We start from the raw sequence: 22904 nt of genomic DNA on the forward strand, positions 1-22904 counted from the left end.
CCCACAGTATTTTTTTCGAAAAGAATATGAGTCTGCAAATTCCAAAAAGTTAATTTTGTTCTCGTACATAAATGACAGTTGGGCTGAGTACAGAATTCTAGGTTCAAAATACACATAGCTATAGACAATCATCAAAAGCATTGTCTTTAGTGTAATGAATAAGATTCTTATTCCTTTGTACATAGCTTGTTCTTCCCTGGAAGAGTTCAGAATTTTCTTGTAAGCTGCAGAATTCAGAAATTTCACCAGGATATATCTGGGTGAAAAACCACTCCTTCCTCCTGGGTACCACTATCAACTGGCCCTTTCAATCTTAAGACTCTTTTTCTTTTACTCCCTGTAGGAAATTTTCTATTAGATGTTTGACTGGATGCATATTACCTCTCCTGGATTGATTATCCATATCTTCTAATTTCTTTTTCACTTTTCATCCCTCTTTTTTCTTGTGTTCTGAGAAATCCTTGGCTATCTTTCAGATCACCTGATTTCAGGGACTGTCCATTTTGCTCTTCAACCCTTCCTCTGAGTTTCGGTTTTGATTAATCATGCTCTAACTTCCAGAAACTTTCTTGTCCTCCCTTTCCTTTTTCAGGGAAGTTGGCTTTTTGACTTATGAATCTGATGTCCTGTTAACAATTTCTGAAGACAATAATTAGTATTTTTAAGGTTCTCTTCTACTTCTTCTGTTAGTCCATTTTAGTGCTGCTTTCTTCGTGATATTTGCTGATGATTCTTTGTTGTCTGGCCGTATTATAAAGGAAGGATTCGGGATGATCAAATGACTATAGTCAGCTGGCACCGTTTTTCTAAGCAGTTGGATATGTTTCCATGGCAGGCCTTTCTGCAAAACGATGGGCTGATTGCGGGGATCTAAGGGTGAAGATTTCACAAATATTTATTAAGCATTTACTATGAGCTGGGCATGATGGGCACAGGAAAGTTGACTTTAGGAGCAGAACACTTTAGCATTATTTACTGTGAAAAGCTGTCTTTACACTTTTTTCCCCTTTAAATTTGTTTTAAAAGTTCAAAAAAGGCCGGGCGTGGTGGTTCACACCTATAATCTCAGCACTTTGGGAGGCTGAGGCAGGTGGATCACAAGGTCAGGAGATCGAGACCATCCTGGCTAACACGGTGAAACCCCGTCTCTACTAAAAATACCAAAAAAATTAGCTGGGTGTGGTGGCAGGTGCCTGTAGTCCCAGCTACTCAGGAGGCTGAGGCAGGAGAATGGCGTGAACCCGGAAGGCGGAGCTTGCAGTGAGCCAAGACCGTGCCACTGCACTATAGCCTGAGTGACAGAGCAAGACTCTGTCTCAAAAAAAAAAAAAAAAAAAAAAAGTTTCAAAAAATACATTCATTTTCCCTAGTCGAAGTCCTAACACTTGGAGTCTTTTGAGGCACATTTTGTTTTATTATTTATTTTTAAATTTATTTTATTATTTTTCTATTTTATTTTAGAACCTGGCCTTACTGATTTTAGCTTGGGAGAAAAAGTCACAGTCAGACCGTAGTCTAGTAGTTTTCAGTCCTTGCCTGCAAACTAGAATAATCTGGGAGTTTAAAAAAAAATACTTGTGCCTGGAGTTCCATCTTCTGAGATGTGAGATTCTTATTTAACTGGTCTGGGTGTCAGAATTTTTAAAAGCTCCCTAGGTAATTCTAAATTCAGGAAAAGTTGAGAACTACTGCACTGGAGGTTTACTGGCCCCGCTGTTCCATCTTGTTTTATAACAACCCTGATGATTGCTGCATAGCCTGCTTGGGCTCCCTCACACCAGATGACCATGAGCTTGGAGTTCCGCCTAAGCCTGTTGAGAAGAACAGTGTGCACCTCTGCTTAAGTCCTCTTTACACCTGTCTCGGGTTGGATTTGCTGAGACTAGTTTCCATTGGTTCAACTTCATCAACTTTACATATTCCAGAAATTCTCCATAATTTCTGATCCACTCTTATATTCCTCTCCTTTCCAGCACTATTGTTGATCTCTTCTCCTTCTTTTGAAAATCTTTGTTCCCTCCATCTATCATTTCAGTGAGATTTGGAGAGGGAAAGGAGGTACGCCAACAACTGGAACCTGTAGAACACTCTGTTGAAAATTTCACATTTAAAAATACTGCTGACTGTCTGCATTCTTTGCATTCAAATGTGGCTGAAAGTACTGAGAGGCGAGAGAACCACATACAGCCAGCATTTTGATGGGCCTCTTCCAACCACTAAAGTTGACAAATCAGATGATGTGAGAGACTGGGGGATGGGGGAAGAGTAACTGGTAGCTATTTAGAACCTTATGTAAGTCAGATTTGATTTTCTAAGAAAGCAAAGCTGAAAAGTAGCAATGTAGCCACGACCTGCAATTAAACTTAAAGACTGAAGTATCAGTCATCATAATCATTATCAATTAGAGTACCTTAGAACACAGTAACTTTTTAAATGAAAGAAAAACTTTGAATAAAAATTACAAGATGGTCATCTTAACTGACACAAGAAAAAGCATAGGGGGACAGATTCTAAAAACTGATTTGTAACCATTAGGATCCTCATATAAAGAGGAAAAATCAAAATTTCCTTGAGAAAGAATAAATCCCATCAAACTAACCTAAGTTTTCTCTTCCACACAGAGACAAATTATGAAAAGGAAGTAAAAGTTTACAATTCAGTAAAAACCTTTTTGAGTCCATAATGTTATTCTTTCCCCAGAACCTTGAGAAATATGATTTAGATAAGATTACTATTAAGATATATGATTAATTTGAAGACTGTTATTAGAGACAATTTTAGGTCTCTAATAACCACGGTAGGTAGAGCCAAGAGGATTTGCTGATGGATGACATGTAGGAGATAAGAAAAAGAGGAGTCAGCCAGGCACAGTGGCTCACGCCTGTAATCCCAGCACTTACGGAGGCCAAGGTAGGTGGATCACCTGAGGTCAGGAGTTCAAGACCAGTCTGGCTAACATGACGAAACCCCGTCTTTGCTAAAAATACAAAAATTAGCTGGGTGTGGTGGCACGTGCCTGTATCCTAGCTACTCGGGAGGATGAGGTGGGAGAATCACCTGAACCCGGAAGGCAGCAGTTGCAGTGAGCTAAGATGCGCCACTGCACTCCAGCCTGGCCCACTGCACTCCAGCCTGGGCAACAGAAAAAGAAAAAGAGGAGTCAAGGATCTTTTTCCTTAGATCAATTAAAAGGAAGCAAAACAAATTAGTGAAACACAATATATAGGGTAGAAGAAATTAAGTGTCCACTAAATGTCCGACATTCTTCTTCGTAACTGTTTGTATTAGTCCGTTCTCACGCTGCCATGAAGAACTGCCTGAGACTGGGTAATTTATAAAGAAAAGAGGTTTAATTGACTTACAGTTTCACATGGCTGGGGAAGCCTCAGGAAACTTACAATCATGGCAGAAGGGTAAGCAAACACACCCTTCTTCACATGGCGGCAGAAGAGGGAAGAGCCAGCAGGGTTTCCCTGCCAGACCCTTATAAAACCATCAGATCTCGTGAGAACTCACTCTATCATGAGAACAGCATGGGAGAAAATGCCCCCCGATTCAGTTACCTCCCACTGGGTCCTTCCCACGACACATGGGGATTATGGGAACTACAATTCAAGATGAGATTTGGGTAGGCACACAGCCAAACCATTATCACTGTCACACAACCTGTGGGAGTGAAAATTATTCCCATTTGACAGATTAAAAAAACTGAATGCTCCACGTAGTTAAGTAACTTGTCTAAAGTCATAAAAGTATCAGGTAGCAATTCCAAGATTCAAAACTCAACTCCATCACTTACAAAGTCTATCTGTCCCCTCCTCCGTACCACTTCATTGTCTCTTTACACAGAAATGACAGAAATTTAGTAAATCACGTATCTATAACAACATATTGTAATGGGTGATCAGTGTCTATTGTTCTTGTTCACTCTATAGCTGGCTTTAGTTCCAGGTTTTATTTATTTTATTTATTTATTTTTTTGAGACGGAGTTTCCCTCTGTCACCCAGGCTGGAGTGCAGTGGCGTAATCTCTGCTCACTGCAACCTCCACCTCCCAGGATCAAGCAATTCTCCTGCGTCACCCTCCCAAGTAGCTGGGATTACAGGTGCCCACGACCACTCCCAGCTAATTGTTTGTATTTTTAGTAGAGATGGGGTTTTGCCATGTTGGCCAGACTGGTCTCAAATTCCTGACCTCATGTGATCTGCCCACCTCAGCCTCCCAAAGTGCTGGGATTACAGGCTGAGCCACTGCACCTGGCCTAGTTCCAGGTTTTATATCTGGTTCACATCTAAGTGTATTTGGTGATGCTATAAAGAAAAGGCAAACCAGTAAAGACTGAGAAGATTTCGAAAAGAACAAGGTGATCTTGGTTTTGAACAGGACCACCTTTAGGGTAATCTTTTTTCTCCTCCCCCAGATAGCTAACTTGTTTAAAGGAGGAAAAACCAGGACATTTTAACCTTGATAAATGAAAGTATAACACAATAAATTTCTATGAAATAGATTTGTTCCAGAAAACCAAGACAGTCTTTTGAGTGAAAAAGTAAAATCAACCATTTAATCTAAAATTTCCCAGGAAAGTACATTCTAACAAGATGAAAGACAAAAGATTAGTCATTGCCCTTTCTTTTGTTCTTTCTCTCTTTTTTTCAAACTGAGACAGAGCCTTGTTCTATTGCCCAGGCTGGAGTACAGTGGCATGATCACAACTCTCTGCAGCCTTGAACTCCTGGGCTCAAGAGATCCTCCTGCCTCAGTCTTCTGGGTAGCTGGGACTAGAGGTATGTGCCATCACATGTGGCTAAATGTTAAACTTTTTGCAGAGACAAGGTCTCTGTGTTGCTCAGGATGGTCTCAAATTCCTGAGGTCAAGCCATCCTCCTGCCTCAGCCTCCCAATGTGCTGGGATTACAGGTGTGAGCCACCACGCCTGGCTCCCTTTGTTAACAGAAACAGAAAAAAATAAAATGACATAAAACGTAATAAAATACAGGAAGAAAAACCAGGATCTAATGATACAACTAATGAGACTGGAATAGGGTGGAAATAATGGGGAAGTGGGAACAGGTTAATAAGGATGAGGGGGAAATGACACTTTTGAGTATATCGTTTTTTATATAGTTTAAAATCATGGTAATGTTTCACATATCCAAAATAAAACGAATAATTAAAATTAACCAGAGCATGGCAGGAACCCAAAATGGAATATACAGGGTAACAAATGAATAATTTGTTACAATTGAGTAACACAATCACATTGAAGGGGGTGAGGAAGAAAGAAGTTACCTCAGTTGGAAAGCAAGTGTTTTGAATATACACTATAAGACTGATGACAAAAGGTACTATACACAAATATTTCCTAAAGTCAGTTTGTCACAGGGGTCTAGGTTAGCAATTCTAAAACCACCTTACATATACACTAGGATGGGAGCAATGAGTATGCTGTGGAGAATGAGAGCATTTTCTCACTTCTGGAGAATGGAGTTTCAAATGAGCAAAGGGCAAGTAAACTTGTGGTGTTGGACTGGAACTGGAACTGCAACTGCCAATGAGTATCCCTGGTTTTTAACATATACATACAGGCTGGCCGGGCACGGTGGCTCATTCCTGTAATTCCAGCACTTTGGGAGGCCAAGGCAGGCAGATCACAAGGTCAGGAGTTCGAGACCAGCCTGGCCAACATGGTGAAACCCCATCTCTACTGAAAATACAAAAAATAGCTGGGCGTGGTGGCAGGCACCTGTAAATCCCAGCTACTCCGGAGACTGAGACAGGAGAACCACTTGAACCTGGGAGGCGGAAGTTGCAGTGAGCTGAGATTGCACCACTGTACTCCAGCCTGGGCGAGAGTGAGACTCTGTTGCAAAAAAAAAAAAAAACAAAAAACAACAACAACAACTACACACACACACACACACACACACAGGCTGATGTAGAAATACATATAGATGTATATATGTATGTTGAGGTCCATATATTCTCTATCTGTCTGCTAAGGGGGTCTAGGAATGATGATATCCCATAGCAGGAGCAAACCTAGCACTCAGATCTTGGTTTCTAAATGCCTTTCTCCAATAAAAGGAATCAGAGCTCTTTGGAGAAATGGTTGGTTCCAGGTCTAGGGCAGGAAAATTTTAAGATGAGCCATGAGTGTCTTGTGGTACCAGAAAATAAGGAAGCACTTAAAAAAAATGGGGATAATATTGAAAGGACACAAAAACAAACTTAAAGGAGTTTCCAATGATCAAATCTGGGACAATGTGAACAACAAAATAAATAAGAATAGTAATGAATAATAACTTATGGAATAAATATACACAGGTCCATAATGATATAAATAAACTGAATAAATATACAGTAGGATTCAAATTAATGTAGAGAGAATAACAGCAATAGAAAATTTACCATTAGTCAAATGCCACAGTAATAACTGTTGCAAGCAAAAATCAACAAATGTCAAAATGAGTGTGTAAAGTTGTGATACAAAACAAGATAGTACTTCACTCCTAGTATTTTTTAATTACAAAGGGAAAATAGTAACGTTGCAGTAGTGAAACATGGTTTCCCACCTTAACCCAGTGTTCGAAGGTAACATCACCAGTAATGAGACATCAATATCATATACCTCTTGATAATGATGAAAGGCACAACATCACTTCAGTGGTATTTTCAAAAAACGCATAACCTCAATCTAAAAACATCCCAGAAACCCAAATTGAGGGATATTCTACAAAACGGTCAGTTGTATTCAAAATAGTAGAGTAGGCTGGGTGCGGTGGCTCATGCCTGTAATCCCAGCATTTTGGGAGGCTGAGGCGGGTGTATCACCCAAGGTCAGGAGCTTGAGGACCAGCCTGACCAACATGTTAGAAACCCTGTCTCTAATAAAAATACAAAAATTAGTCGGGCATGGTGGCGTGCACCTATAGTCCCAGCTACTTGGGAGGCTGAGACAGGAGAATTGCTTGAACCCAGGAGGTGGAGGTTGCAGTGAGCTGCGATAGCATCACTGCACTCCAGCCTGGATGACAGAGCAAGACTCCATCTCAAAAAAAAAAAAAAGTAAATACAATGCTGGATCCTGAGTTTGATCTTAGACCAGAAAACGACAGTAGTGTAGTAACTGGTGAAATTCAAATAAGATCTGGAAAACAGTTACTGGTACTACATCAATGTTAACTTCCTGATTTTGATAAATGTACTGTGATTAGGTAAGATGTTAACATTTAGAGGAAGCTGTGTAAAGCATATAAGGGAACGCTCTATACTAGTTTTGCAACTTTTCTGTAATTCTAAAATTATTTCAAAACAAAAAGTTAAAAAAAAATTGACTCCCATTGCAAGTATTACCAAAAGCAAGATCTGATTTAATTTAGTCTGCTCTAAAGTCATCTCCACAGTGGTAATTTTGTGGTATTGTCTATAATTGGGAAAAGTTTTTCCTCTTAGTTGACAAAACCCTCCAGTTTAAAAATATATATTATAAATTACTGAATCTAGGGCATGCCTGTATCCATAGGAGTAAACCTCTACCTTTGTACATACATTTGAAATTTTTCATAAGAAAAATTTAAAATACACATTATAGACAAGCTTAAGTGCTTACTAATACAGTGAAGATGATTTTCTATCATTCCTACAACTTTTGTAAATATTTAGAATTCTATGATGGAGTTTTAGGGCTAGTAGGACCTTAAAAATCAAGAGGTTCAAGCTTGCCTCACTGCATAGGAAGGAAGCTAATGCCCAGAGGTGAGGTCTAGTTGGAGCCAGCCTGAGGCCAGGGCTGAGGCTGGAACCCTATCTCCCAACTCCTAGTCTGGAGCTATTTCCCTGGTATTCTACATTTAAAGCTCTTCATGTATTCAAAAACTTATCCCAAATGGCAATTTGGGATAAATAATATTTGTAACTGCTTCCCAAAACAACAGAATTTAAACTGATTTGCCAGACTCGTAGAAATGAAATATGGGTTGAAAATAGTATATACTTTAAAAGAAAGAAACTCAGCTATTCTTGTTTTCTGTTTAAATGAACTCTTTACTTTTTTCTTTTTTTAAGGAGACAAGGTCTCACTATGGTGCCTAGGCTAGAGTGCACTGGCTATTCACTGGTGTAACCATAGCACGCTATAGCCTCGAACTCCTGGCCTCTAGTGATCCTCCTATCTCAGCCTCCCAAGTAGCTGGGACTACAGGTGCACACCATTACACCTGGCTTTTGAAATCATTATTTTAAACAGACCTTTTATAATAATAGTTCATGTTCCCATCCTTGTTGAATGATTTGATTTTTGTTCTTAATGGAAGTATTTCTCTGTTTTCTCACAACTCTCTTTTGAAGGATTTCAGCTCACTAATGACACTTCTCAAGCACTTATCCATGCAGAAAGCCTTTACTGAACACCAAATGTGTGTCACGCACTGCAGGAAATGCTGAACACAAAAGGATGAAGAAAGATTCTGGTCCTCAAGCACTCAAAGTATACTGGGAGAAATGGGCAAATACTGATTACAATGTAAAGTGACAAGTAGTATACACAGTGGTACTTATAATTTGCTCCGGGAGGGAAGAAGAGTTAGCTATCTCAGTCCTCAGAGCTGCCCCTACTCCCACTTAGCAAATGAAGAAACTGAATAGCTTCAGGTTACTCAATAAACACCAAAGCAGGACTTGAACCTAGGTCTCCTGATATGGAATAGAATGAACATTATTATCCACTATTGATCTAAATGATGAACTATTTTTTAATCTTGATGACAGCTGATGAGATGTATTTGAGTCCTAAAGGGGATTATAATCTACTGCTCTGTTTAGTAACTCTGTAACCCTGGGCAATTTATTTAACATCTCTGAATTAACTTTTCTCATCTGGGGACAAGAAATTTTACCTCTTAAGGTTGTGAGAAATAAATGAACAAACATATCAGGCAACTAATATAGTTGTTGGCACACCAGAGAGTCCACAGATTGAGAATTTCTTGTGGATGGAATTACTTTGTATTCATTTTTGAGTTTGTAGAGGCTGGTAGCATGCCTGACACGTAGATGTTGAATTAATATTTACTAAATAAAATTATTAAATAAATGTTGAACCTGAAACTATTTTTTTTTTTTTTTTTTTTTGGACAGAATCTTGCTGTTGTCCAGGCTGAAGCGCAATGGCACAATCACGGCTCTCTGCTGTAGCATTCATCTCCAGAGCTCAAGTGATTCTTCCACCTCAGCCTCCCAAGTAGCTGGGACTACAGGGACGTGACACCACACTTGACTAATTCTCTTGATGCTTTTTAGTAGAGATGGGGCCTCACTATGCTGTCCTGGCTGGTCTCGAATTCCTAAGCTCAAGAGATCCTCCTGCCTCGGCCTCCCAAAGTGCTGGAATTACAGGCATGAGCCACTGTGCCCAGCTAAGACTATCTTTGAGAAATATTCAATACTTTTTTTTTTTGAGACAGAGTCTTGCTCTGCCATCCAGGCTGGAGCGCAGTAGCACCATCTCGGCTCACTGCAACCCCCACCTCCCGGGTTCAAGTGATTCTCATGCCTCAGCCTCCCGAGTAGCTGGGAATACAGGTGTGCACCACCACGCCTGGCTAGTTTTTTGTATTTTTAGTAGAGATGGGGTTTCGCCATGCTGGCCAGGCTGGTCTCAAACTCCTGAGCTCAGGCAATCCACCCGCCTCGACCTCCCAAAGTGCTGGAATTACAGGCATGAGCCACTGTGCCCAGCTAAGACTATCTTTGAGAAATATTCAATACTTTTTTTTTTTGAGACAGAGTCTTGCTCTGCCATCCAGGCTGGAGCGCAGTAGCACCATCTCGGCTCACTGCAACCCCCACCTCCCGGGTTCAAGTGATTCTCATGCCTCAGCCTCCCGAGTAGCTGGGAATACAGGTGTGCACCACCACGCCTGGCTAGTTTTTTGTATTTTTAGTAGAGATGGGGTTTCGCCATGCTGGCCAGGCTGGTCTCAAACTCCTGAGCTCAGGCAATCCACCCGCCTCGACCTCCCAAAGTGCTGGGATTACAGGCGTGAGTCACTGTGCACAGCCGATATATTCATTTCTACAAACATTTTTTTTTAAAGTCTCCATTTCGTCCACATAAATGACCCAACTTTTAAGGACTAGTTCCCTCTTACTTTAATACTTACTTTCTACTGTTGCTCCTTCGTTTGGATTTGAATATCCCTCTCCTTTCCTTTTGGTTCTCCGGATAATGCCTCCATCTTCAAATAAATCCTCTCCTTTGAAATCAAGGAGCTCAATCTAGAAAGAAAAAAGGAATTCAGCTGAGAAAAGACCAAATAAAGCCAACTGAACATATGTGAAGGCAAGGGCAACCAATTATTTCATTTTACAAAATAAAGCTGTTTTAAAATATATACATTCATCTATGCATCTTAATTATTGGAAAAGTAGCAAAAAAAAAAAACCCACTATACTTTTCCATACTTGGACAGAATTTCATGTAATGCTAATGTCTAGAACTATATCCTAAGGGACTGCAGTGCAAAGACAGGAAATACTAGGAAAACTACCCTGTGGGCAAAAAGCCAGAGCTACAAGGTGCTGGTGTAGAACTATTTTGTTTGAGGCCACAACTTTCCCATCCTGGGTTTATGGAGTTCCCTTCTCAAAATGTAAGAATAAATCTCATGAATGTGACCTACGACTGATTAAAGGTGTATTTTACCTAGCTGGGGTGGTTCTTAAAAATCAAGTTTTGCCAAATATATGTAATTCAACATAGGATGAATAATGTTTTATCACCACCAACGGCTTCTAGAGAAGTGAGATCTGTGACATATAAATTTTTATAATATGTAAATACCCTGCAATGTGACATAGGCATATTTCAACATTTATCGCCAACATTTCCATCCTGTACTCTGGTCAATTTTGAGTATGTCACACTCACACCATGGACCAGAATCTTTATTTCTAAGTGTAGTGTCTTTTGTTTATTTGGATATGACCTTTTTGTGCTAGAAACACGTTTCTAAGAAAGCACTGGCACGCGCACCCTTGGGTTTGTGGGAAACAATTCAAGAAGCCATGCTCCAAAATAAGTAAGTTGGATCTGATTCTCTATAGCAAGCTTAGCTCCTTTTCCCACTGCCTGTTGCTTCAAAGCCATTCCTATCGTAGAGCAGATGCTGACAAGGCAACATCACACACATACTTGCCTCAAAAAAGAGAGTTGCATTCGAGGGAATTTTAGGGAGACTGCCAGCCGAGCCATATGCATATTCTGGTTTGCACAGTAAATGGCATATCTCTCCTTTCTTCATGGTAGCCACCCCAATGTCCCATGCCTTGATGACTTGGCCTAAGAGAAAGGAAAAGGTAGTTGAAAGCTATAAGCCCTATTCAAAAAGATTTAACTTTCATAAAACAAAAGTTCTAATTTCCAGTTTTTCATACTACATACTCAGCTAGAAAGTATGGGCTACAAGATGACAGAGTGCTACATACAAATAAATAAATTATTTTTTTTTGAAGGCTATCATAAAAGATTCCCTGTTGATCGGCCCAGCACTTTGGGAGGCTGAGGTGGGAGGACTGCTTGAGTCCAGGAATTTGACACCAGCCTGGGCAACACAGCAAGACCTCATCTCTAAAAAAAAAAAAAAACACCCCAAAGAACCAAAGAACACAGCTGGGTATGGTGCACACCTGTAGTCCCAGCTACTCCGGAGGCTGTGGTGGGAGGACAGCTTAAGCCTGGGAGCCCAGGAGGTTGAGGCTTCAGTGAGTCATGATTATGCCACTGCACTCTAGCCTGGGTGACAGAGTGAGACCCTGTCTCAAAAAGGATTCCCTGCTGAAAGGGATGAAAGTAGTATAAATTCCTAAACTACTCAAAAATTAAGTCTTTGAAAACTGGTGGTAACATTATCCATGAAATATGGCTATGTTGCAATTGTTGCTTAATTTATCATTTCAACTATAATAAGCGCACATTTTCTAGGCAGAGATAGAACAAAAATAGTATTGAAAAACAGAGTTTGTCCTAAGGAAGCTTATAATTTAGTTGGGTAGACAAAAAAAACAACAAAACAAGAAGTAACCAGAACAGTATAAATTGCATAAAAGGGTCCATGAAACACATTTCTTCTCAAAATTTAGAATCAGAAAAATGTTCCTTTAAACAAAAACATATGTGTCTTTTTGTCAAACCACAACTACAGAACTTAAAATATTTTATTTTTTGCCTACTTCCAGGAAACTAAGTTAAATTTACTGCTCAATTGTAGAACTATATTAGGCTATATAATTGTAATCTCAACGTTTATAGTTCCTATGATGTGCATCATTATCTTACTGTAAGCAGTATCAAGTCCTTTCGGAAACAATAGAAAATTTAGGCAATTTAAAAGGCTAAATTACACTTTGGTGGGGCATGGTGGCTCACGCCTGTAATCCCAGAACTTTGGGAGGCCAAGACAGGCGGATCACTTGAGGCCAGGAATTCAAGCCTGGCCAACATGGTGAAACCCCGTCTCTACTAAAAATACAAAAATTAGCCAGGCATGGTAGTGCATGCCTGTAATTCCAGCTACTTAGGAGGCTGAGGCAGGAGAATTGCTTGAACCTGGGAGGCGGAGGTTGCAGTGAGTAGAGATCATGCCACTGCACTCCAGCCTGGGCGACACAGCAAGACTCTGTCTCCAAAAAAAAAAAAAGGCTAGATTACAAATGAGGTACTCTGTCAATCAAAAATATTAAGTATCTCGGGGCTGGGCACGTTGGCTCGCGCCTGTAATCCCAGCACTTTGGGAGGCCAAGGCGGGCAGATCCCTTGAGCTTAGGAGTTTGAGACCAGCCCAGGCAACATGGTGAAACCCCATCTCCACAAAAAAATATATTTAAAAAATGAGCCAGGCGTGGTGGTGCTTGCCAGCTACTCAGCAGGCTGAGGAGGGAGGACCACTTGAGTCCAGGAGGTCGAGGCTGCAGTGAGCTGAGATCATGCCACTGCACTCCAGCCTGGGCAGCAGAGTGGAGACCCTGTCCTGTCTCAAAAAACAAAAACAAAAATGTAAGTATTCAAAGTAGGATCAGATAAGAGATGAACCCCAGAGGAAGTGAATTTGAAGTGAGCTGGTGGTAGGATATTAGGACAAGGGAAACCCTACATAACAGTATGTAAGCAGGGACAGATAAACCATTTTTCATTCATGACTTTAGCTTAATCTTCATTAAATATTACAACTTTTCAAAATGTCAGCTACATTTATTTCAGTTAAAAATACATGTAAGTGGCCAGGAATAGTGGCTCATACCTGTCATCTCAGCATTTTGGAAGGCCAAGCAGGAGCATCCACTTGAGCCCAAGAGTTTTAAGACTGGCCAGGGCAACATAGTGAAACTCCATCTCTACAAAAATTTAAAAAATTAGTGCGGCATGGTGGCATATGCTTGTAGCTCCAGCTACTTTGGAGGTTAAGACAGGAGAATAGCTTGAGCCTAGGAGTAAGAGGCTACAGTGAGCAATGATTATGTCACTGCACTCCAGAGTAGGTGACAGAGCGAGACCCTGTCTCTTAAAAAAAAAAAAAAAAATCAAGTAACACATGCCTATTATTAAAACACCCATGAAAGAGATGGAAAGTGAAAGCTGAAAGGCCATCCATCTGCTCCTTATAAGTCACTGTTACGTTTCTTTGGTATCCTACTGTGTGCTGTCACTTTTTAAAAAAATTTAAAATACAAATGACAGCAACCTAGACATTCAGTTCTAAACGACTTTTTCATTTATTATATATCTTCATCCTCTTTCTCCATTAGTAGAAAGGAGGATGTACATTTTAGAGGTCAAAAATGCAGCATACTCTAACTTCAGAATACCTGGATTTGAATACCAAGTTTGCCCTTTACTATCTGTGTAAACTTGTGCAAGTCATTTAATCTCTGTGCTTAGTCTCCTCACCTGCAAAATGTAAATAATAACAGTACTTGCCATATATTAATAGTTGTTTTAAGAATTATTAGATAAGGCCAGGTGTGGTGGCTCACGCCTGTAATCCCAGCACTTTGGGAGGCCGAGGCGGGCGGATCACAAGGTCAGGAGATCGAGACCATCCTGGCTCACACGGTGAAACCCCATATCCACTAAAAATACAAAAAATTAGCCAGGCGTGGTGGCTAGCGCCTGTAGTCCCAGCTACTCGGGAGGCTGAGGCAGGAGAATGGCGTGAACCCAGGAGGAGGAGCTTTCAGTGAGCCGAGATCGTGCCACTGCACTCCAGCCTGGGCGAAAGAGCGAGACTCTGTCTCAAAAAATAAATAAATAAATAAAGAATTATTAGATAAAACACATCAAATGCATGGCACGGTGCCCGGCACATAATATGTATTTGATAAAGGAAAGACATCATCATCATAATAAATGCAAATAGACCTACCTCATTCTTAATGGGTGTATAATACTACAATCTTCTATTGATGCATATATTACCAACAGTAATCTAATGAGACTACTTGTCCATGTATGTTTGCCTACTTTGCATAAGTATATTTGGAGTGTAAATTCCTGGAAGTGCAAAGGTGATATGCATTTTAAATTTGATAGTTATTGCCCAACTGTCTTTACGAAATGGCTACATCACTTTTTTTTTTTTTAAGAGACAGAGTCTTGCTCTGTTACACAGACTGGAGTGCAATGATGTGAGTATAGCTTACTGCAGCCTCAACCTCCCAGGCTCAAGCCGTCCTCCCACCTTAGCCTCCCAAGTAGCTGGGACCACAGACATGTACCACCACATTGGGCTAATTTTCTTCTTCTTCTTTTTTTTTTTTTTTTTTTGTAGACAGTCTCACCATGTTGCCCAGGCTGGTCTTGAGCTCCTGGGCTCAAGAGAATCTCCTGCCTCTGCCTCCCTAGTAGCTAGGACTACAGGTGAATACCACCATGATTTTCTGTAGATATGGAGTCTTGCTACATTGCCCAGGTCGGTCTTGAACTCCTAGCCTCAAGTGATACTTCTGCTTCAGCTTTCCAAACTGCTGGGATTACAGGTGTGAGCTATTGCATCAGCCCAGTTTTTTTCCTTTTTAAGAGACAGGGTCTTGCTATGTTGCTCAGGCTGGACTCAAACTCCTGGCTCAAGTGATCCTCCCACCTCAGCTTCTGAGTGGCTGAGACTACAGGCACCTGGCTTCAACTGATTCTTAACAAGAGTTTGAGAAAGAAAAAGTAGCCTCCCCAACATCTGGAAACTGCTTGAACACTTACAGCTGGACCTCAGTGCTGTTTGAAGCTGGCCTAGGGATCATAGGGAGGCCATATTATTCTCCTGTGGGACATAAACAATCTTGCAAAATATCAACATGAGACAAGGTCACTCTGAGACTGTTCAAGTGAGACAAAACAAAAATACTTCAAAATTTTGTCTGGCCGGGCACGGTGGCTCACGCCTGTAATCCCAGCTACTTGGGAGGCTGAGGCAGGAGAACTGCTTGAACCTGGGAGGTGGAGGTTGCAGTGAGCTGAGATCACGCCACTGCACCCCAGCTCCATTTCAAAAAAGAAAAAAAAATTTTTTTTGTCTAAGCCCAGAGGAAAAAAACAAGGTCACTGAGCATTTTTACAAAATACCAAACATCCCCTTCTCCTGGCTAATATGAGTGACTGCTGCTTCTCTACCAGTTCTAGGTTTGGTCTCACTCTACTCTAGTTGGCCCACGTCCTAATAAGATTTATTAAGATACCCAAACATCAATCACCCCACATCCTAACAGTATCCAATCGAGAAAGCTCTGCTTTCTTAAACTCCCCAAAATCACCTAATACAAGCACAAGTCCTATAAAATATTCCTTCTAACACTCTTACTGAGATACTCCACAGTTCGCATGGTGTGCATCCTCCCTCACAAGTAATGAACCAACGTGTTCAACTATACATGTGTTCCTAGTGGTCTGTGGCTGCAGGGCACTGACAAGGCCCACTCACTGACGGGAGCAGTGTGTGAGGCCACACCACAGAACAAGAAACCAGTTGTATCACTCAGTATATATGCAAACAGAATGGAGAGCATCAATTAGTCTGGAGTGGGTTAAGCAAGCTTCTACACATTTCCTTAGGTTAAATTCCTAGATGTAGAATTACTGGACCAAAAACATAAATATTTTCTTCTTTTTGAGACAGGGTCTCACTTTGTTGCCCAGGCTGGAGTGCAGTGGCACGATCTTGGCTCATTGCAACCTCTGCCTCCTGGGTTCAAGCAATTCTCGTGCCTCAGACTCCCAAGTAGCTGGGATTACAGGCACGTGCCACTACGCTTAGGTAATTTTTGTATTTTTTGGTAGAGACAGGGTTTCACCACGTTGGTCAGGCTGGTCTCAAACTCCTGACCTCAAGTGGTCTGCCCACCTCGGCCTCCCGAAGTGCTGGGATTACAGGTGTGAGTCACCATGCCCAATCCCCAAAGCATAAACATTTTAAAGATTCTTCATCTTCAGGATCTCAGTCATAGGTAACATACACCAAGAATAGGCCGGTGCGGTGGCTCACGCCTGTAATCCCAGCACTTTGGGAGGCCGAGGTGGGCAGATCACGAGGTCAGAGGATTGAGACCATCCTGGCTAACACGGTGAAATCCCGTCTCTACTAAAAATACAAAAAATTAGCCGGGCGTGGTGGTGAGCGCCTGTAGTCCCAGCTACTCAGGAGGCTGAGGCAGGAGAATGGCGTGAACCCGGGAGGCGGAGCTTTCGGTGAGCCGAGATTGCGCCACTGCACTCCAGCCTGGGCGACAGAGCAAGACTCCGTCTCAAAAAAAAAAAAACACACCAAGAATACATAATGTCAATTTATTTATTTATTTATTTATTTATTTTTGAGACGGAGTCTCGCTCTGTCGTCCAGGCTGGGGTGCAGTGGCGCTATCTCTGCTCACCACAAGCTCCGCCTCCCGGGTTCACGCCATTCTCCTGCCTCAGCCTCCCGAGTAGCTGGGACTACAGGCGCTAGCCACCAGGCCTGGCTAATTTTTTGTATTTTTAGTAGAGATGGAGTTTCATCGTGTTAGCCAGGATGGTCTCGATCTCCTGACCTCGTGATCCGCCCGCCTCAGCCTCCCAAAGTGCTGGGATTACAGGCGTGAGCCACCGTGCCTGTCCACGTCAATTTATTCTTACACTTGATCTGGACTTCAATTTTACTAGCTTATACACAATTTATCAATTTCAGGAGTCTTATTCCATTTGTAATAAAATATAAAACAAGAATATATATGTATACAAATGTGTAATATAGCTATTACTAAATTTAAATGCTTTTTATACGTATGTAACTATAGGCAGGTGAAAAAGTTTAAAAGCATACAAAGCCCAGTATAAAAGCAATGCATTATACTTTTTCTTCCTTCTGTAATGTTACACTTTTTTCTGGTTTAAAAAAATTATATAACATATTTTAAGATACAACATTTTAATCACTTAACAGTTTCATTTATAGTAAAGACTATAGTGACCACTTCAGAACATTCTGACTACACAATGTTTTCTCCTTGAGTTTTAAAAAAAACGCTTAATTGTGGGGGAAAAAAAAAAGAATTTACCATCTTAGCTATTTTAAAGTGCACAGTTCACTATTTTTAAGTATATTCACATTGTTGTGCAACCAATCTCCAGAACTTTTTCATCTTGCAAAACTAAAATTTTATACCCATTAAACATTTCCTCCTTCCCTAATCTTTGGCAACTTCTATTCTACTTTGTTTTTATGAATTTGACTACTCTGGATAGATAACTCATATAAGTGGAATCAGACAGTACTTTTCTTTTTGTCACTGGATTACTTCACTTAGTATAATGCCCTCAAGGTTCGTCCATGTTGTAGCATCTGCCAGAATTTTTCTTTAAAACGTAAATATTCCACTGTACGTTTATATCACATTTTGTTTATCTATTCATCTATTGAAGGACACTTGAGTTGCTTCCACCTTTTGGTTGCTGTTAATAATGCTGCTACAAACATGAGTGTACAAATATCTCTTCAAGACCCTGCTTTCAATTCTGTTGGTTATATGCCCACAAGTAGAACTGCTAGATCAACATGGTAACTCTATTTTTAATATTTTGAGGAACTTCCATACCGTTTTCCACAGCAGCTGCACTATTTTACATTCCCACCAACAGTGCATAAGGGTTTCAATTTCTCTACATCCTCATCAACACTTGTTGTTTTCTCTTTTTTTAACAGTACCCATTCTAACCGGTATGAGGGTAATACTTCACTGTGGTTTTGACTTGCATTTCCCTAATGATTAGTGATGTTGAACATCTTTTCATATGCTTGTTGTCCATTTTTGTATCTTCTCTGGAGAAATTTCAAGCTCTTTGCCCAGTTTTTAAAAAGTTTTTAGAGACAGGGTATCGCTATGTTGCCCAGACTGGTCTTGAACTCCTGGCGTCTAAGTGACCCTCCCACCTAGGTCTCCCAAAATGCTGGGATTACAGGTATGGCCACTGCAACTGGTCCTTTACCCATTTTTAAATTGGGCTATTTTGTTGTTTTTGTTGAGTTATAGGAGTTGTTTGTGTATTCTGGGTATTAATCCCTTATCAGATATAAGATTTGCAAACATTTTTCTCCCATTCCATAGGCTGCCTTTCATTCTGTTACTGTTTGATGCACAAAAGTTTTTAATTTTGATGTATTCTAATTTATGTTTAATTTATGATGTACAGTAATTTATGTTTAATTGTTTTACTTTTGTTGCCTGTACTTTTGATGTCATGCCAAGAAACCACTGCAAAATCCAATGTCATGAAGCCTTTCCTCCATATTCTTTATCTTTTCTTTTTTCTTTTTTTTTTTGAGACATAGTTTCGTTCTTGTTGCCTAGGCTGGAGTGCAATGGTGTGATCTTGGCTCACTGCAACTTCTGCCTCCCGGGTTCAAGCTATTCTCCTGCCTCCGCCTCCCAAGTAGCTGGGATTATAGGCATGCGCCACCATGCCCAGCTAATTTTTTTTTTTTTAGTAGAGACGGGGTTTCACCATATTGGTCAGGGCTGGTCTTGAATTCCTAACCTCAGGTGATCCGCCCGCCTCGGCCTCCCAAAGTGCTGGCATTACAGGTGTGAGCCACTGTGCCCGGCCTTCCTCCATATTCTTATGGGAAGGTTTCTAATGCAAGGTTTAGATCTTGCATTTAGGTCTTTGATCCATTTTGAGTTAATTTTTGCAGATGGTGTAAGATAAGGACCCAATTTCATTCTTTTACATGTGGATATCTAGCTTTTCCAACACCATTTGTTGAAAAGACTGTTCTTTCTCCCACTGAATGGTCTTGGCACCCTTGTTGAAAAATCACTACCTTTTAAATGTACGTTTACATTTGAATATGAGCATCTTGAACACACTATAGGATGAAAGCTACACCATATCATACAGAAAAAAAATTACTTTTTCATATGGGAGTAGAAAAGAACAAGAAAGGTAAATATTTTAACTGTAAAAGATTTCCTTTCAAAATATAAAAGTTGACAAACACTTAAGGTTAATCACTAATAAGCTTCAGGTAATAAAAATGCATCTGATTCATTCCTGCTTCACCTTCCTTGAGGGATTCCTAGGATTTAGTACCAATTTCTGATCTCTATTTTAACTACTTGCATATTCTGCTAATTTTTATGTTAAAAATAAGAAAAATCTCATATAATAGATAATACAGAAATCCTTTCTTCTTTTTATACTAAATAAAGCAAATTATTTTTCCTGTATACCTTTTCCTCATATATTTTAGGTTTTTTTGTTTTTGTTTTTTTGAGATGGAATCTTGCTCTGTCGCCCAGGCTGGAGTGCAATGGCACAATCTCGGCTTACCGCAACCTCCACTCCCAGGCTCAAGTGATTCTCCTACCTCAGCCTCCCCAGTAGCTGGGATTATAGGCATGTGCCACCACACCAGCTAATTTTTGTATTTGTAGTAGAGACAGGGTTTCACTATGTTGGCCAGGCTGGTCTTGAACTTCTAAACTCAGGTGATCTGCCTGCCTCGGCCTCCCAAAGTGCCGGGATTACAGGCATGAGCCACCACGCCTGGCCTAGTTTTATTTTAAAATAGCTATAAAAGGGCTCTAATAATCATCCCTACTCCCTACCAATAGTAACTAATCATGAATTAAACAAATTAATTTATGTATTTTGTTTTGAGTCAGTGTCTCGCTCTGTCACCCAGGCTGGAGTGAAGGCATGTGATCATAGCTCACTGCAGCCTTGACCTCCTGGGCTCCAGTGATCCTCCCATCTCAGCCTCCTGAGAAAGCTGGGACTATAGGCGTGCACCACCACGCCTGGCTAATTTTTGTATTTTTTTGTAGAGATGGGGTTTCACCATGTTGTCCAGGCTGGTCTTGAACCCTTGGGTTCAACTGATCCTCCTGCCTTGGCCTCCCAAACTGCTGAGATTACAGTAATTTATGTTTAAGACTCTTTTAAAGTGTTCATATCTTATGTTACATTGTATTTTTGTCATTTCTCTAACTACTAAGAGAACTAATCACAGGATAATCTCTCCCCACCTTCATGGCTTATAATTAAAAAAAAAAAAAAAAAAACAGGGAAAGAAAACAGATATGGTAGCATTATCTGTCCTGGGACAGCCTTAAGGATCAACTCTGCCAGACTAAATTGTTACATACTTGAAGGCAGGGGTCATGTTTTAATTACTCTTTGCAAAGAATTATAGCACCACAACACTGTACTCAAAAAGAGAACAAAGGCATGATGTAATATCGAATTTAAATGGAGTGAGAAATTTGCTCAGCTTTCCACAGCCTAAATCAGCTCCTCCCTGATATCCACTCAGCAGTGGAAATTGGAAGCATTCCTCCTCTATCGCAAAGTACCAGGAAAAACCAAAGTAAGTACTTTCTTAAAGTTTGTTGTCTTTCTGGCTCACACTTTTGCGGACAATTTAAAAAATTAAATATTTTAGCCTAAAAGCTTTCCTTACAAATCTCCTGAATGCTCCTAAACTGCATGTAAAAAAAAGTAAACAGATACTAAGAATGTATTGGCTGAGTGCAGTGACTCATGCTTGTAATACCAGCACTCTGGGAGGCTGAGGCAGGAGGATCACTGAAGCCTAGGAATTCAATGCTGTAGTGAGTTATGATGGCGCCATTGCATTCCAGCCCCGATAACAGAGCAAGTCTCTGGAGAGAAAGAGAGAGAGAAAGAAGAAGGAGGAGGAAGAGAGAGAGAGAGAGAGAGAGCAAACCCAAGTGCCAGTGCTTTTGATAAACCTTACTATGACGTATCATTACTGGTAAGAAATGTCTACTGTGGCTGGGTGCAGTGGCTCACCCCTGTAATACCAGCACTTTGGGAGGCCAAGGCGGGCGGATCACGAGGTCAGGAGATTGAGACCATCCTGGCCAACATGGTGAAACCCCATCTCTACTAAAAATATAAAAATAAGCCAGGCATGGTGGTGCATGCCTGCAATCCCAGCTACTCAGGAGGCTGAGGCAGGAGAATCACTTGAACCCGGGAGGCAGAGGTTGCAGTGAGCCGAGATCGTGCCACTGCACTCCAGCCTGAGCGAGAGCGAGACTCCATCTCAAAAAAAAAGAGAAATTTCTACTGTATATCAGGCACTCGATAAATACTGCTAACCAGGACCTACTTCATTTCTGTACCTGGTTTGGGCTATGTTTTAAACCTTAAGATCTAACATAACTTAAGAAAGACTACCTGGATTTGAATCCTGGCTCTGCCACTTACTGTATAGCCTTGGGCAATTTACCGAGCTTCTCTGTACCTTAGTCTGTAATACAGTAAACAAAAAATCACATCAAACCAAAAATGGTTAATAACAGTAGGTAACCAAACCATAAAAGAAAAAACTGATAAAGCTGACTTAATCAGAAGTAAAAACTTTTACTTTTCCAAAGACCAATTAAGAAAATAAAAAGGCAAGATAGACTGGGAGATCATATTTGCCAAAGTGCTTGTCCTTTTAAGTACAACTCAGTAAGACAAACAACTGATGTTTTAAAATGGGCAGAAGATCTGAACAGACACTTTACAAAAGAAAACATACAAATGCCCACTAGGCACAAGAAGAGAGACCCTCAATCATCACTAGTCATCAGGGAAATGCAAACAAAAACCAAGGTGAGATACTACTTCATACTTACTAGAATGGCTAAAGTTAAAAAGATCGACAATACGACGTGTTAGTAAGGATATGAAAAACTGAATAGCCCCAAATTGCAAACAACCAAATGTCCTATTTTTGAATGGGTGAACAAACTGTGGCATTCCCAAATTGTGGAATACTTCTCAGGAATTCAACATGCATGAATCCCAAAGTCATTATGTTAAGTGAAAGAAGTCAACACCAAAGATAATACAAGATTCTGTTTATATGAAATTCTACAAAAGGCAAAATTATAGTAACAGAAACCAAGTTAGTGACTGCCTGGGGCTCAGGGTCCAGGAAGGAAAGTGACTGCAAAAGGACATAAAAATACTTTTTAGGGTAAAGAAATTGTTTTATATTTTGATTGTGGTGATAGTTACAGAAATATTATCAAAATTCATCAAACTATATACTTAAAAGGGTAAACTTTATTATACGTAAATAATACCTCAATAAAAAAACCAAAGTGGCTTCGACACAAATGTTAATATGATTGTCACCTAAATTATACTAATTGTACAAAGAATCCAAAAAATAGTAAGATTGAGGCTGGGTGTGGTGGCTCACGCCTGTAATCTCAGCACTTTGGGAGGCCGAGGTGGGTGGATCACGAGGTCAGGAGATCGAGACCATCCTGGCCAACATGGTGAAACCCCATCTCTACTAAAAATACAAAAATTAGCCAGGCATGGTAGTATGCACCTGTAGTCCCAGCTACTCAGGAGGCTGAG

General features: G+C 40.5%; 1 protein-coding gene across 8 annotated transcripts in view; it reads right to left on the minus strand.

The window, feature by feature from the left end:
• Nucleotides 1-22904, minus strand: part of FKBP5 (FKBP prolyl isomerase 5) — a 156865-nt gene that overhangs the window by 35780 nt on the left and 98181 nt on the right. For all 8 annotated transcript variants that reach the window (XM_019029603.3, XM_055390287.1, XM_031012024.3 and 5 more), the window contains 2 exons: nucleotides 11197-11339; nucleotides 10162-10276 (listed from right to left, as the gene is read on the minus strand). In XM_019029603.3, the coding sequence (XP_018885148.2) occupies nucleotides 10162-10276; nucleotides 11197-11339 (258 nt within the window). The remainder of the gene's footprint in view (nucleotides 1-10161; nucleotides 10277-11196; nucleotides 11340-22904) is intronic.

This window comes from Gorilla gorilla, chromosome 5, assembly GCF_029281585.2.
Source record: "Gorilla gorilla gorilla isolate KB3781 chromosome 5, NHGRI_mGorGor1-v2.1_pri, whole genome shotgun sequence".
NCBI lineage: Eukaryota > Metazoa > Chordata > Mammalia > Primates > Hominidae > Gorilla > Gorilla gorilla.